This window comes from Talpa europaea, assembly GCF_964194135.1.
Source record: "Talpa europaea genome assembly, chromosome: 14".
Taxonomy (NCBI): domain Eukaryota; kingdom Metazoa; phylum Chordata; class Mammalia; order Eulipotyphla; family Talpidae; genus Talpa; species Talpa europaea.
In genome coordinates this window covers 3,091,325-3,106,255 of record NC_140082.1, presented here as the reverse complement: position 1 = coordinate 3,106,255, position 14,931 = coordinate 3,091,325, and the positions used below count along the sequence as shown (strand labels likewise).

The following is a 14,931-nucleotide window of genomic DNA, read 5'->3' as shown; positions in this document are numbered from 1 at the left end:
TTTTGGGGTCCTGGCCCAAGCCACGCAGTGCATGTAAATCCCTTTCCAGCGGCTGCACCCCAGAGGCAATCCTAGCTGTCTGCAGACTCCACACGGCCCCAGCACGGAGCCGTCCCCTCCTGGCCCAGGGACGGCCTGGGAGCGAGCACGGCCGGCCTCACCTCTTGTAGTAGGCCAGCTCCTCCTGCAGCAGAAACACCTTGGACTTGAGCTCGTTCCTCTCATGTAGCACGTCCCGCAGCTCCTGCAGTGTGAACCGGGGGCGGTTGGGGTCCTTGAGGTCCATGGCCGCCTTCTCCGCCTCGGAGACACCCTCGTCTCCTCCCGGCTCCACCTGGAGGAGGCAGACAGGCTGCTAATGAATTCCTGACGGCCACCACCAGCGCCCACTCTGTACCGCGCCCCCGGATTCCCTGCCCTCCTGCCCACCCCCCACCCCACCGCTGCGGAGGGCGCTATTTTAAGCACGCTGGCCAGGCGGCCTCTGCTCTCTCTGAAGCCCGCACCACCGGCTCCCGCACAACAGCTGAGCAGTGCAGCCTCCCCGCCACTCAGGGCTCCGCTACAAACAGCATTAAAGGCGTCCCAGGGGAAGGTGCTGTGGGCCCCCCCCCCACAGCCACCCCCTCCCCGCGCCCACCTTCTCATCTAAGTCTCACCAGCTGCTGCGAAACTGCCCAAAGTTGCCGGAATCTGAGTCCTTCCCAGCTGACTAAGTCACATGCAGCCGCCATCTGTGACCAGCCCTCTGAGCAAGCCTTTTCCTCCCGGGGCTCTGGCCTCCTCAAGATCGGGGGGTGGTGGGGGACGCCTGGGAGAGACCCTGCTGCTCCAGGCCAGACTCCAACCCCCTCCTGCCAACCCTCCTCCACAGCAAGGAGCCTTTCAAAACCCCGTGTTAGATGCACACATCGTAGCATTTCCCACTTGAACCATTTTAAAATACTAACTCAGTGCCATCTCGTCCCCCGGAGTGGTGTACAACTGTCATTTTATCTAGAACTTTCCCAGTACTCCAAAGGGGACCCCGCATCCATTAGCCGTCACCTCCAGGCCCTGGCAGCCACCTGTCTGCTGTGTGTCTATGGATCTGTCTGTTCTGGGCATTTCCTAGAAGCAGAACCGCACTCTGCGGCCTTTTGTGACCAGTCTCTTGGCATCAAGATATAGCTTCACCCATGGGGGGGCGGGGGTCAGGGCTTCCTCTTTGTTGCTGAACCATACTCCACTGAGTGGGTGGGCAGCGTCTGTCTCCCTGTACCATTCACGGGCTTTCAGGCCGCCCCCACCCCGTGGCTCCGCGGCCAGCTCCGCCAGGATGCAGGACCCAACCAGGGTCTGTCTGGACATCTGTTCTCAATTCCTTCGGGGCCGCAGCTGCGGGGTCCCTTGGCTACTCTGTACTTAACTTTTCGAGGCGCTGCGGAGCTGTCTTCCAGAGCCACCACCCCGTTTTACATTCCCACTAGCGGTGGAACACTGCGTTTATTTTCCCCATTTTTTTTCATCACGAGGAAGTTGTTGCAAGCTGTCCCCACAGCGGCCGGCCGGCTCTGCAGGCGGATGGGTCTGTGTTCCCAACACCCTGAGCTGCCAACATCCCCTAAGCAGCTAGATGGGCTGAACAGAAGCTCCAGAGTGGGAAAACTCTGGAACTGGGGAATGAGGGACTGAAACAGACACTCTGCCCCACCCCAAACCTTCCGTAGTGGGGAGAAGGGAGAAGGGCCTGGAGTCCAGATGGGCGATGGGAGGCCAGGTGCTGGGCGGTGGTGGGCTCCAGGAGGCAGAGGTGGGATGCTTCTCACCCAGGGAGAGTCAGGACAAGCTGTTCTGAGAAAGGACAGCTTGAGAGGAGACACCGGCCTCTGGGGCAGATCAGGTGACTAGAGCAGTGGGGGGGGGGGCAGGTACGTGGGGGAAGCTGGTCCGACCAGGGGTGAGCATGGAGCAGCAGGAATGCAGAGCCCATGTTCCCCACCCCCAAGGCCTCTGGCCATCCAGGAACTAGGGGAGGGACGCGGGAGGGCTGGACTTCCCTGCCGCACCTTCAGGAGGCCTGTGTCCCCAGGTCCATCCTCAGAGTCTGACTCCCTGCGCAGAGCCGCACATACGGACCGTGTCTTCTACCCACGACCACTAGAGCAAGTGCCCAGTATACAGCAGGCACTCATAAGGCAGTTCCCTGCTCTTCCCTGCCCAGGGTAAGCGTGGAGCATCCCTGGATGTCTACTAGGTATTCAACATTTATCCAGCATCAACTTTGTGCTGGCTGGAGGTTGAGCTCGGATGAATCTGAAGATGGGGGCAGAGGGGAGCGGCGCGCAAATAGAAACTTACAAGGCTCTGTAACAGAAGAGGCCGGGGGACATCACAGCCTAGCAGGGGAGGACCAGGGAAGATGTTACTGCAGAGGTGGTCTCTGTGTGTGGGATCTTGACGTACATGCAGGAGTTTGCCAGGAAGCCCCTTACACACATTTTATTTGGCCCTTGCTGTGGTCTAAAACTCTAGAATTAGTTGTCAACTCCCTGGGGTCACACTAAAGTCTGGGTTAGGGGCTTCCTTTTGGAAGGGACACTGGAAGCCTGGTCACGTTGGGCCCACGTGGTGACTCCAGGTCCACGTGACTACACAGCAGTCGCTCCTGTCCACGCTCGTCCATGGCCACCCAATGCCAGAGCCCCTGCCTGGGCTCTGGAGACATTAGCACCCCCTGCTGTGGGCCCAGATCTCAGGCTCATAGTCTGTCCCTCCCCAGATCACCCAGACCCTGGGACTCCCCGGGGTCAGTCCTGTGCCTCCCCAGGGAGGGCCAGGCGACATGTCCCAGGAAGGACAGCCCTTCATGGGGGTTCCCAAACCCCACTCCCCCATTCCTTTTGAGCATGCTGCCTGCTCCTGCTGTCTCATTTCCTGGCCTAGCCTTGGGTGACGCAGTGATAGTTCCAAGGACCCTTCCCACCCAGACTGGAGGGCAGGGGAGGGTCCCTACAAACCAACACACTTTCATGGGAGTTGTCACCGCCTGAGACACTCAGGGGCTTTCTCTGGAGAAGGGGCGCTCTTTTATGGGGGAGGGGTTGACTCCCCCCTTCGATCTTAGGGGAGCCCCCAATAGGTTGGCAAAGGAGTGCAGACTTTCAGGTCTAACCTCTGAAAGGAAGAAAGCTGGAGGTTCCAGCTTCCCCAGGGGTCACCCAGCTTGGGAACAGGCTGCAGAAGAGCAGCGAGCTGCTTAGTCACGACAACTACCTGATTTTATTCCCTGTTTCTGTCCCGCCCCCTCGGTGCCAGAAAGGGAAGCTGAGAACGACAGACTTCAAGCCAAGGAGGTGTGAAACATCCCTGGCCCCGTTGCTAGAGAGATCAGGGGCTCTGAGTCTTAGGGCTGGGGGCATGTTCTTGGGACCTGGGGTTGGACCAGGCACCCCCTGCCAGCAAGAGACAGGCCTGAGCTCTCTCCAGACTCAGGGGTTTGCCAGGGGAAGGGGGGTGACCTCCCCAAGCTTTACCTGGGGGCTGTCTGCAGGCTCGCTGCCCCCCTCCACCCACCCCCACAGACCCAGTCCAGCCCTGGCCTCTCCCGCGGGGATTACTGCAGAGGGTCTACCCTCAGCTCCCCCATTTAAACTGCTCCCCGTAAACTCAGGGCTGGTCCTGTCCCTCCCCACTGAAACCCTGTAAGGGGACCCACATTGGCACTGCTCGTGGGTGGCATTCGCACCCCACTCTGGCACTGCAGATGACAGCTGCTGTCGCCGCCTGGTCTGCCTTGGTTCCTACGCTTCTTCGGCTAAGTCAGTGCTTTTCCCTTGGGGCCACCCCCCCACCCCACCCCCGTCAGTGCATGTGGCTTGAATGGACACCCAGGGTAGCCATGTGACTCGGGGATGGATGACAGGCATGGGCCCAACCTCCCGCCGTGATGCCTCCAGCGACGGTCAATGAGAGGTTCCCTGAGACCTTCGTTGGGAATGTGGGAAAGAGGCCACTGCTTTCCACCAGGGTTGCGAAGCTGGTGGGATACCAGAGGGCACTTGTGACGAGAGCCTGGTCGAGAATGACACCAACACAGAGGAAAGCAGAGCTGAGAGAACCACCCTGGAACCAGCCACACCTGAAGCCATCTTATCCCAGAGCTTTTAGTTACACAGCCAATAACTTCCTCCCCTGCCCCAAACCATTTTATTTGAGTTTTAGTCACTCTTAGCCAAAAGCAGGCCTCAATCTCTTCAAGACTTCTCTCCCTCACCTGCTGAATATACCCTAGGTTTCTGTCCTTTCAGAACCTACTAGTATCTGACCTGAATTCACAAGGCACTGTGTTGGGATGTGAGCCAACCTGAGGGTGAGCTCCTTGGCCTCACCTCCACCTGTACCCCAGAGGACTAGCAAGGCGCCTGAGACCTGCACCAGTGAGCAGCAGTCAGGGGGAAGAGCAAGCCCCGAGCGTCTCCTCAGCACTGCCTGATGCTTTTCTCAAACAGCTCTTCCGCCTTCCACTTTCCCATCTACCAGAATGTCAGCATTGTTAGGACTGACATCCAGCTAGAGGGACAGTTCTTCCATGAAACTCCACTCCACCCTGCGCTGTCCTGTCCTCTGAGACCCCCATATGCCCTAGGGGCATAACTACAGCACCCCCAACCCCCAGCCCTGAGGCTTCCCTGTTTGAGTGACAAGCATCCTTAACTGCCGTATCTCCAAGGGACCAGCAGGCCCCATCTGTTCCACAAGTTCTGCCCAGGAGTTCTGGGGAGGGACCATCCCCTGGGGGCCACCTCAGCTAAATGGCGACAGGCACTGAGGATAAATGTTCTAAGCCTTTGTCCTTCAGAAACAGCCTGGGAAGTTTCTTTGTGCTTCTGGGAGGTCTTTTGTCTTGGCTACCTTCACATTGCACATTTTTGAGATTCATGCAGGTTGTAACATGACCTAGTGTTTCACTCCTTCTGGAGGCTGAATACTATTCCACTGTTTGGACGGACGTCACATGCTTGCTTATCCAGTCATCAGCTGATGGACATGAGGGCTGTTTCCACCTTATGTCTATTAAGACTAGAACTACAGGTTTTAACGTGGACAAATAATTTCTCATCGGGTGATATCTAAAGTACAATCACAAGTCATAATGATGTTATGTGGGATTTGACTAACATCTGTCTCTAATACTAAACCAAGTTCCACGTAGATAGGAACCAGGTTTGCTTTTTGCTCTCCATTTTATCCCCCAAGGAACCTGCCACATAGTTAACAACTACATGAATGAATGGATGCATGCATGCATGCATGGTAGATTCCCAGCAGCCATCACTGAGCTGACTGCTCTGGGCTGGAATGCTGGGAGTCCTGGGTTCCAGGCCCAGCTCTGCCCAGCTCTGCCCAGCTCTGTGTGTCCTCCTGTGAAGCTTGCTCTCTCTGGGCCTCCTATTTCCTTAAGTATAATGGGGAACACAAGGCAGCCCTGCCCCCTGGAGCCAGTCCACAGACTTACCCTCCCACATCACTTCTACACCAGCTTCCCACTTGCCACTCACCTCTGGCTCCTTCTCTCCATTCTGGCTGAGCTCACCCTGCAGCCTCTCTCGCAGCTTCCCAAGCTCCGCTCGCAGGCTGCCCATCTCCTGCTCCTTGGTTTGCAGATCTGCCTCCAGTTCTACCTTCTGTTCAATCAGGGACTTCCCCTGGGCCTCCACCACTGTGATGCGGTGGCGAAGGTCGTGGTTGATCTTCATTAACCGAGTCTGCTGCTGTTGCAGCTGGAGAGAGAGGAAGGCCATTGCATGGGACCGCCATGTACAGTAGCTCATGTTGAGCACTGCACAGGCACATCATCTAGAGGCATGCCATTCCATCTTTGGACACCTTTATTTGTTTGAAATTTGTTCATATGCTTATAGCTCTACTGAGATCATAGATGGGCAATTCAAATATTATGACAGATGGAAGCTAAGCATCTTCTTAGTGTATGGTAACAGTTTCTGACAGATAGAAGTAAGTTATCTTAAGAAAGGGGTGTCCTTCTAATTCAGGTAGACACACTATAAGGGTTCCTGGAGCAGCCTGGACACATGGGACAGGAAGCAGGTGGAGTGGAGGAAGTCTCAGGGTCAGAGCAAAGGCTGAGCAGGCCTCGGGGTCCCCCAGCATATAGAGGGAGTCAGAGGACCTCAAGCCTGCCGTTTTGGGGCTGGGACCTCCAAGCTGCTGCAGGGCCCCACCCTATGGAGCCCAAGCATGACCCAGGGGAGACTCGGACCCTCTTAATCTCTTGCTGGCACCTCCTGGCCAGGGGCAGGTCAGGGCTAGCGCTTGTCACTTACAGCCTCAACGTCTTCATTTTTCAGGCCCAGCTCCCGGTCTTTGGCTCGAATCTCGTCACGCTGTTTGTCCACCACCTCCTTAAGCTTCTTCATCACCTGGCGCTCTCGCTCCGACATGCCTGGGTGGGCGAGCAGGACCAGCGTGAGTGCCCCTGCCCTGCTTCAATCCGGAGCTCCCCGCTGCAACATGCCCGCCTCAGCTTCTCCACCTGCTCCCTCCACCCCATGGCGCCTGAGTCTCTGCATACCCACCCCGTGTCTGTGCACCCACCCTGTCTCTGCACACCCACCCCGTGTCTGAGCATCTGTCCCTGCTGCCCCGCCCCGCCTCCCCCGGCTGAAATTCCTTCTTTCCACCCTGCCCCTGGCTGCCCCCCCCAGGTTCAGGTCTCAGCTCAAAGATCACCTCCTCACAGAGGCCCTGCCTTCCTGGACGCCCCCAGGAAGCTTCCATGCTCACTCCTCGTTTATCACCTTCACAGATCTTTTTACAACCGAGTGTCTTTTTTTTTTTTAAAGAATTTTTTTTTTTATAGAGGCATGTTTTTATTTATTTGTTTGTTTGTTTTTGTTTATACACGCACTGGGTACAGTCAGAAGCGCGGGAGGGTGAGAGAATTCACCAGAGCCAGAGCGGGGAGCAGAGCAGGCAGAAGGACCGAAGGACACTGCCGAGGGGAGCAGCGGGCGGCAGGAGAGGTCTGCGCGCCATGCGGGACCCTCCTCCGGTGGCCGGGGAGCAGCCGGGGATCGAACCGGTGCTGCAGAGGCCGCGGGCAGCTTCGCAACCCAGCGCTCAACCGCTGCGCCACCGGGGAGGCCCTACAACCGAGTGTCTTCACCTCCTCTCACCTGAGGGAGACCCTGCCCCGAGGTCCAGAGGGTGTGCTCTGGAGTGTAAATGTCAACTCTCCCACTTACTAGCTTTTGCCAGCCACTCTGTGCCTCAGTTTCCACATCTTTAAAACAGGAAAGGTGACAGGACCTCCCAACCCCACAGGGCTGCCGAGGACTGAGTTGCTACAGATACGCCGGCACACAACAGGGGCTCCCCAGTGCCGACCCCCTCTGCAGGCCTTGCCTGACCTACTCACTGCCGTACCCCTGGGCTAGCACCACACCCAGCACATAGCAGGTGCTTGCTCAGTGATGAGTTAATGGGCTGTAGGACAGTGTTAAATTTGTTTTCTGTGCTGCTGTAACAAATACACTGCTCCCCTCAGCAGCGTATTTTGGTCAGTCTGCCTGTTCTGTTCCCCGCTCTGTCTCTGGTGGATCCTCTCACTCCCTGCATCTCTGGCCCGTACTGCAGCTCTTGTATGCATAAATAAACAAATCTTAAAAAAAAAAATCAAGTAATGAGTCACCAAAGGACAAGCACTGTGTGATTCCACTTCCATGGGGTCACCAGAGGAGCCCTCCTCACAGAGACAGAGAGCAGCTGGGCAGGGCCCTGGGCAGGGGCCGGGGAGTGTTTGCTGGGGTCGGGTTGTGCAAGATAAAAAGAGCCTGTAGATTGGATGCAAGAGAAAGTGAATATACTTAGCACTGAACTGTACACTTAAAAATGGTTCAGATGGTGAATTTCATGTGTACTTTATCACTACGAGAGAGAGAGAGAGAGAGAGAGAGAGAGAAAACCCACGGTATTTTTAAAAATGAACTAGAGGGGCCTCCCCGTTGGCGCAGCGGTTGAGCGCTGGCCTGCGAAGCTGCCTGCAGCCTCTGCAGTGCTGGTTCGATCCCCGGCTGCTCCCTGGCCACCGGAGGAGGGTCCCGCATGGCGCGCAGACCTCTCCTGCTGCCTGCTGCCCGCTGCTCCCCTCAGCAGTGTATTTCGGTCCTTCTGCCTGCTCTGCTCCCTGCTCTGGCTCTGGTGAATTCTCTCACCCTCCCGCGCTTCTGACTGTACCCAGTGCTTGCATAAACAAACAAATAAATAAATCTTTAAAAAAATAAAAATAAAAATAAAAATGAACTAGAAAGAATAATTGTGGGGGCCTCCCTGGTGGCACAAGGTGTTAAGTCTCAGCACTATGAAGCTATCCGTAGCCACAGTAGCATGAGTTCGATCCCCGGCCAGGGAGCTACTGACAGGGCACAGCAGACCTCTCCTGTCTCCCCGCTGCTCCCCTCAGCAGTGTATTTCAGTAGATCTGCCTCTTCTGCTCCCTACTCTGTCGCTGGTGAATCTTCTCACCCCCTGCACCTCTGGCCTGCACCCCAGTGTTTGTATGCATAAATAAAATAAATCTTTAAAAATAGACATATAGATATATAAATACATATACGGCCTGCCTTGTTTCTATTAAGAAGCACTGTTCTCAGCTGCCCTTCAGAAAACGACAATGTGGTCACAGCCTCAGCTCTTGCTGACCGAGGTGTCTGTCCAGAGCCCAAGAACTTCCCCCAGAGCGCTGGGTATCTCTGTGTCCCCATCCACCGGTCCAGTGGCTCTGATAACTGTATTTCCTTAGGTGCTAAAAAGTAGTTTTTACTCACTACCCCATGGCCAACCAGCTGAATGTCCAAAAACAGGGCAGGGCGATGCTTTCCTTTGGGAAGCTTCCTGCAAGTGTGACCAGGAGCCTGCGGGGGTCCTGGCGCAGTGCTGGTGCTCAGGGGGGTCTGGCCTCTCTGAACAGGCTCCCTACCCGCCCCCCCCCATCCACTTTAAGTCCTCAGTCTACCCCCACCCCCCAGGAGCCTGGCACTGAGTCCTAACTTCCTGGCCTCTGCTTTCTCCAAGACTTCTTCCCCACGCCTGTTTCGCTCACAGTGGAGACATGCTTTGTTCTTGTTGTGTTCCCATGGTTTCCCCTGTGGGTAAAAATACCCATGGCCGGCAGGCCTGGCATCTGCCCAGCCTCTCCACTTGGGTGGGGGCTGCTGTGGGCGGAGAAGCCAGCCTCCCAAGGGAGCCGGACCCATGCTGGGTATGCTAAGTGCACCTCCCATGCCTCCAAGCCGGCAGCATCCTGGAGGGCTGGCAGGGGGCTGGAGAGCTAATGTTGGAGCTCCGTGTGGACACTGCCACCGCCCACAGATGCAGCAACATGCTGGGGAACGCTCAGGTGCTCAGGCGCAGGTGGGGGAAGGGGGTGCTGTGGGGAACATTTACACCCAGGCCTTAGGGCCATCATCAAGGCAGGCAGAGAGTTCCCAGGCCACCCTCAGGGGACTCTGGGTACCCTGCAGAAATGTCAGACAAAAAGATGCTACCTTGTGGCCCAGCAATTCCACTCCCAGGCAGTGAATCTAAAGAACTGAGAGCACACACACAGCAGCACCGCTCACAACAGCCAAAAGCTGGAAACAACCCGAAGTCTATGAATGGATGAATGAATAACCATAATGTGGTCTAGCCACACCATGGAACATTATTCAGCCACAAAGAGGGATATTCTAATATATGCTATAATACACATGAACCTTGAAAATATGATGCTAAATGAAAAAAGTCAGGCAGAAGACCACATAAGAGTCCCTTTATGTGAAATGTCCAGACCATGTGATTTATAGAAACAGAAAGTGGTTGCTTATGGCATGGGGTGGGACAGACATGGGAAGAAAGAGACAATGACAACGAAAGGGCTGGTGTTTCTTTTAAGGTGATGAAAATATCCTGTGGATGGAGCAACTCTGTAAATATACTAAAAGGCACTGAATTGTACACTTTATTATTTTTTTAAAGATTTATTTATTTATACAAGAACTGGGTACAGGCCAGAGGTGCGGGAGGTTAAGAGAATTGACCAGAGACAGAGCGGGGAGCAGAACAGGCAGACAGACCGAAGACACTGCTGTAGGGGAGCAGCAGGCATGGCAGGAAAAGTCTGCTGTGCTATGTGGGATTCTCGCCGGCCGGCAGACCGGGATCAAACCCGCTCTGCAGAGGCTGCAGACAGCCTCACAGCATGGTGCTCAACCCGCTGCGCCACTGGGGAGGCCCTGAATTGTACACTTTAAATGGGTGAACTGACATCCCAATAAAAATGTTATGAAACAAATAATAGCCAATATTAATCCAAAGTTTGGTTTGCTATGTGCTAAATATTTGACATACACTAACCTCTTTAATCTTCATAACAGCCACATTTTACCACAGAGGAAGTGGACTTATGGAGAGGTAGATGTCATTACAGAGTGGCCCTCTTTATCTGGAGTAATGCTTTTGGCCTAAAGTCTATTTTGTCTTATGCTCACGTAGCTTTCTTTGGGTGTTTTGGCCTAAAGTCTATTTTGTCTTATGCTCATGTAGCTTTCTTATGCTCACCAGCTTTCTTTGGGTGTTTACCTAGTATATCTTTCCCCAGCCTTTTACTTTCTTTTTTTAAAAAAACATTTTATTTTTTAAGATTTATTTATTTATTTATTTATTTATTTATTTATTTATTTATTTATTTATTTATACAAGCGCTGGGTACAGTCAGAAGCGCAGGAGGGTGAGAGAATTCACCAGAGCCAGAGCGGGGAGCAGAGCAGACAGAAGGACCGAAGTACACTGCTGAGGGGAGCAGCGGGCAGCAGGAGAAGTCTGTGCGCCATGTGGGACCCTCCTCTGCTGGCCAGGGAGCAGCTGGGGATCAAACCGGCAAGCTTTGCAACCCAGCGCTCAACCGCTGCTCTACCGGGGAGGCCCCCCAGCCTTTTACTTTCAAACTTTATTTAGCAATATCTTTCACAAACAACACATAATTGAATTTTTAAAATTTGATCCATCTTTGTCTTTTATCTAAACTTTTTAGTCCATTTACATTTAATATAACTGCTGGTATATCTGTAACTCTCCCATCTTATGATTTAGTCCTTTTCTGTTTGTTACACTTGCTTTGTTTTTCTCTTGCTCCTTGCCTTCATTTGAGGGACTAATTATATAGCACTACGGTACTGGGATATTATGATAGAATAAGCAATATATGGCCTCCAAATTGGCCCTTGGTACAAGAGCTCCTAAAACTCTTGGAATTCCCTGAGTGTGACTGGTGAGAGGAATGTCAGTTGTTATCATAACAAGTCCTTTCAACGAGGCTTGGATTTATGTTAATGAGGTGACTCTCAATGGTCCCCTAAATAGTTTCAGGCAGGGGCTGGTTGCTAGAGAAACCAGACATGTAATTAGAGGTTTGGAACTTTCAGCCTCTCTCCATTCCCACCATCAGGGAGGGGAGAGCAGCTGGAGATGAAGTGAATCCCCAAAGACCACTGGTTTCATCAGTCATCCCTGTATAATGGAACCTCCACAGAAATACTCTAAGTGATAGCATTCCAACAGCTCTGGGCTGGTGAACACATCCATGTGCACAGAGGGTGGCGAACACCAAGCTCCACAGGGATAGAAGCTCCTGTGCCTGGGACCCTTTGGGTCCTATCCGTATGTGCCTTTTATCTGGCTGTCATTATGTCCTTTATAATAAACCAGTCAACACAAGCAGAATATTTCCCTGAATTCTTAAGTCATTCCAGAAAATGATGTTCTCAACCCAAGGGGAGAATTGTGGGAACCCCTGACTTTGCAGCCAATCAGACAGAATTGTGGATAACCTGGAGCCCCATCACTTGCAATGACATCCAAGTGGGGGCAGTCTTGTGGGACTGAGCTCCTCACCTGTGCAGTCTGGGTTAACTGCAGGAAGTAAATATCAGAATTGAACTAGGTTACAGGGCACAGTCGTTATCTGCAAAGTTGGAAAACTGGCTGGCGGGGGTGGGGAAATACCCACATTTGGTGTCAGCCCTTCCCTTCCTGGCCCGCTAGCACTGCAGAAGGGAGACTCAGGCCGAGCACAGGCCTCTCTGTCCTCATGCTGGCACAGATGGGCACAGAGCAAGCCCTCCAGTGACAAATGAGATAGAGGGCAACAGAATCAACAGTTCTGTGTGGAATTGCAAACTTGGAGCGCTGCACTGTCACTGTGGCATGAGTCCCATCTTCTCCCAGCCAGAACCACATGACTCCAGGAGCCCCAGAACAAACCCTAAATTCAGGGGGCCGACTTCAGCAGAGCTAAATTCTAGTCCTCATTCTGCTACTAACTTGCTGTGCCACCCTGGGCCAATCACTGGCCCTTTCTGAGCCTAAATTTTCCTCATGTACTCAAAGAGGAAGCTGGGCTAGATAACTACAACTCACAGTAATAACAGATAACACTGGCTGAGGATATGTACCAGCTACTATTCTAAGCAGGTGATACGTATTAACCCATGTAATCTTCATGACAACCTTATGAGGAAGATATAGTTAATTCCCCCATTTTTATATAGGAGACGACTTAGGCACACCAAAGTCAAGTGACTTGATCAAGGTCACTTAGCAAGTCAGTATTGGCATTAGAGTTCAAATGTGGGCAGTCTGACCCTCTAGTCCACGCTTATAACCACAGACTTTCGTTTTCCTTGTACAAATCACATCTTGACAATGAAAACCCAAGGAAAAGAGAATTCCCGTTCCTGGATCAAGCATTTCCCTTTTTCTGGGTTCTTGCAGTCATTATCAGTGCATTACTTTAGTTTCACAAAGTTGTAACCACAAGTTCTGAACTCTACACCCCCAGACAAGTCTGCCCCACAATCCATCAAACACGAGAACTGCCTGTGTGGGGACCTGAGGAGTTTATGCAGACTAAAGATAGGGGTCTGAATTTTCTTGGGGCAAGCTGCAAGAGGCAGTCTGATTGGCAAGAGGCTGCAGGGGAGAAGAGAGCTGGTGCAGCTCCAGGGGCCCAGACCAATTCTTCTGTCTGTCCTTGCTTCCCTAGCACCTACAGAGGTCTTGTAGTGAAGGTTCTAGAAAACTATCAGGTGAGGGCCTCCCCTGGTGGCGCAGCGGTTGAGCGCTGGGCTGCGAAGCTGCCCGCAGCTTCCGCAGCATCGGTTCGATCCCCGGCCACCGGCGAGGGTCCCACATGGCGCGACAGACCCCTCCTGCCGTGCCCGCTCTCCCTTCAACAGTGTATTTCTTCATCAGTCTGCCTGTTCTGTTCCCCACTCTGGCTCTGGTGAATTCTCTCACCCTCCTGGGCTTCTGACTGTACCCAGTGCTTGTATAAATAAATAAATAAATCTTTAAAAAAAAAAAAGAAAACTATCAGGTGAATGACAATTGAGGGGCTCAGGTGTCACTCAGCTTTGGGTTGCCATACTGTTAATTGTGAACCAATGATAAGAGTCTCAAATCTCTTCCCAGGGACTTAAATAAAATCCAAACCTTGGTCTTTACAGGGATATGTGATCTGACCCCTCTGGCCTCATCTTTAACTATCCTTGGCCTCCACCATCTTCTGCTGTACTTTCTCTTTTTTTTTTTTTTTTTTTTTTAATAGAGGCATGTTTTGTTTGTTTGTTTGTTTGTTTATACATGCACTGGGTACAGTCAGAAGCAAGGGAGGGTGAGAGAATTCACCAGAGCCAGAGCAAGGAGCAAAGCAGGCAGAAGGACCGAAGTACACTGCTGAGGGGAGCAGCGGGCGGCAGGAGAGGTCTGCGCGCCATGTGGGACCCTCCTCAGGTGGCCGGGGAGCAGCTGGGGATCGAACCGGCACCGCAGAGGCCGCGGGCAGCTTCGCCACCCAGCGCTCAACTGCTGCGCCACCGGGGAGGCCCTGCTGTACTTTCTCTTAAACCCTCATGCCCCAGGACCTTTGCACTTGCTTCTATCCCATGATATTTGCATGGCTCCCTCTTTCACCTTGTTAGTGCTCAAATATCATCTCACTCGAGGCCTCCCCTGATCATCAAATCAAAAGCCCCCTCCCCCCGAGTCGCTGCCACCATCATTTTAATTCTTCCACTGCCCCCATCTGGAACTGTGTCATCTATTTTACATATTTATCATTTACTTCCACCACCTAGAACCCCACCATAAACCTCCTGAGGGCAGGGCCCCATCTAATGTGTCTCCCTGATGCTCAAACAAGGAATCAGCAGCAATTTGGCAACCGGGCCTCTCAGTTGCATCACCTGTAAATGACCTTCAATGACTTTCCTCAGGAGAGCAATGGCGAGAATCCAGGTGACACTTGAGACAGGAGGCCTGGGACTTTAGAAAGTACCAACTCAGGCGTCCAGGTGCAGGGACTGCCCTCGGTGTCGCTGGGAGCGGGGGTGGTGCCAGTGGGAACTGCCTTCGCCGTCCCTCCATTCTGACCTCTCCTCTTACCTTCGTGCTTCTGGAACTCCTCCTCGGAGAAGCTGACGTCCTTGTGGGAGAGGTTGGTCATGAGCTGTTTGTTCTCCTCCTGCAGCTGGGCGATCTGGGAGAGGAGGTCCTGGGCTTCCCCCCGCCACACGTCCTCCACCAGCTCCAGCTCCTGCCAGGTGACAGGCCGCAAGGGGTTAATGCAGCACCTTACCCACCTCGCCCACCACCCTCAGGATTTTGAGGTGACCCCTACCCCATGAAAATCAGGCAGAGGGCTGCGGAGCAGACAAGGCAGTTTTGCAAGAACTAGAATGTGGCATTGCCTGGCAGAGCCTGGATTTATGCCATCAGGACCCACCAGGTTGGACCTGCCCCAAGGACAACCATGGAGTTATGAGGAGACAAAGTGGGGGAGTGGGCACAGGCACAGGTGATGGGGATGTGAACATCCCCAATTGCTCTGGG

The 14,931-nt window shown here is 53.4% G+C and overlaps 1 protein-coding gene across 5 annotated transcripts in view; it reads right to left on the bottom strand.

Moving 5' to 3' along the window:
* RILPL1 (Rab interacting lysosomal protein like 1) overlaps positions 1-14,931 on the bottom strand; it is a gene marked incomplete at both ends in the record, with an annotated part of 29,547 nt that overhangs the window by 8,319 nt on the left and 6,297 nt on the right. For 3 of the 5 annotated variants that reach the window (XM_084253243.1, XM_084253244.1, XM_084253241.1), the window contains 4 exons: positions 162-334; positions 5,511-5,762; positions 6,327-6,445; positions 14,485-14,635. In XM_084253243.1, the coding sequence (XP_084109369.1) occupies positions 162-334; positions 5,511-5,762; positions 6,327-6,445; positions 14,485-14,635 (695 nt within the window). The remainder of the gene's footprint in view (positions 1-161; positions 335-5,510; positions 5,763-6,326; positions 6,446-14,484; positions 14,636-14,931) is intronic. The other 2 variants (XM_084253245.1, XM_084253242.1) reach the window with 1 other exon arrangement.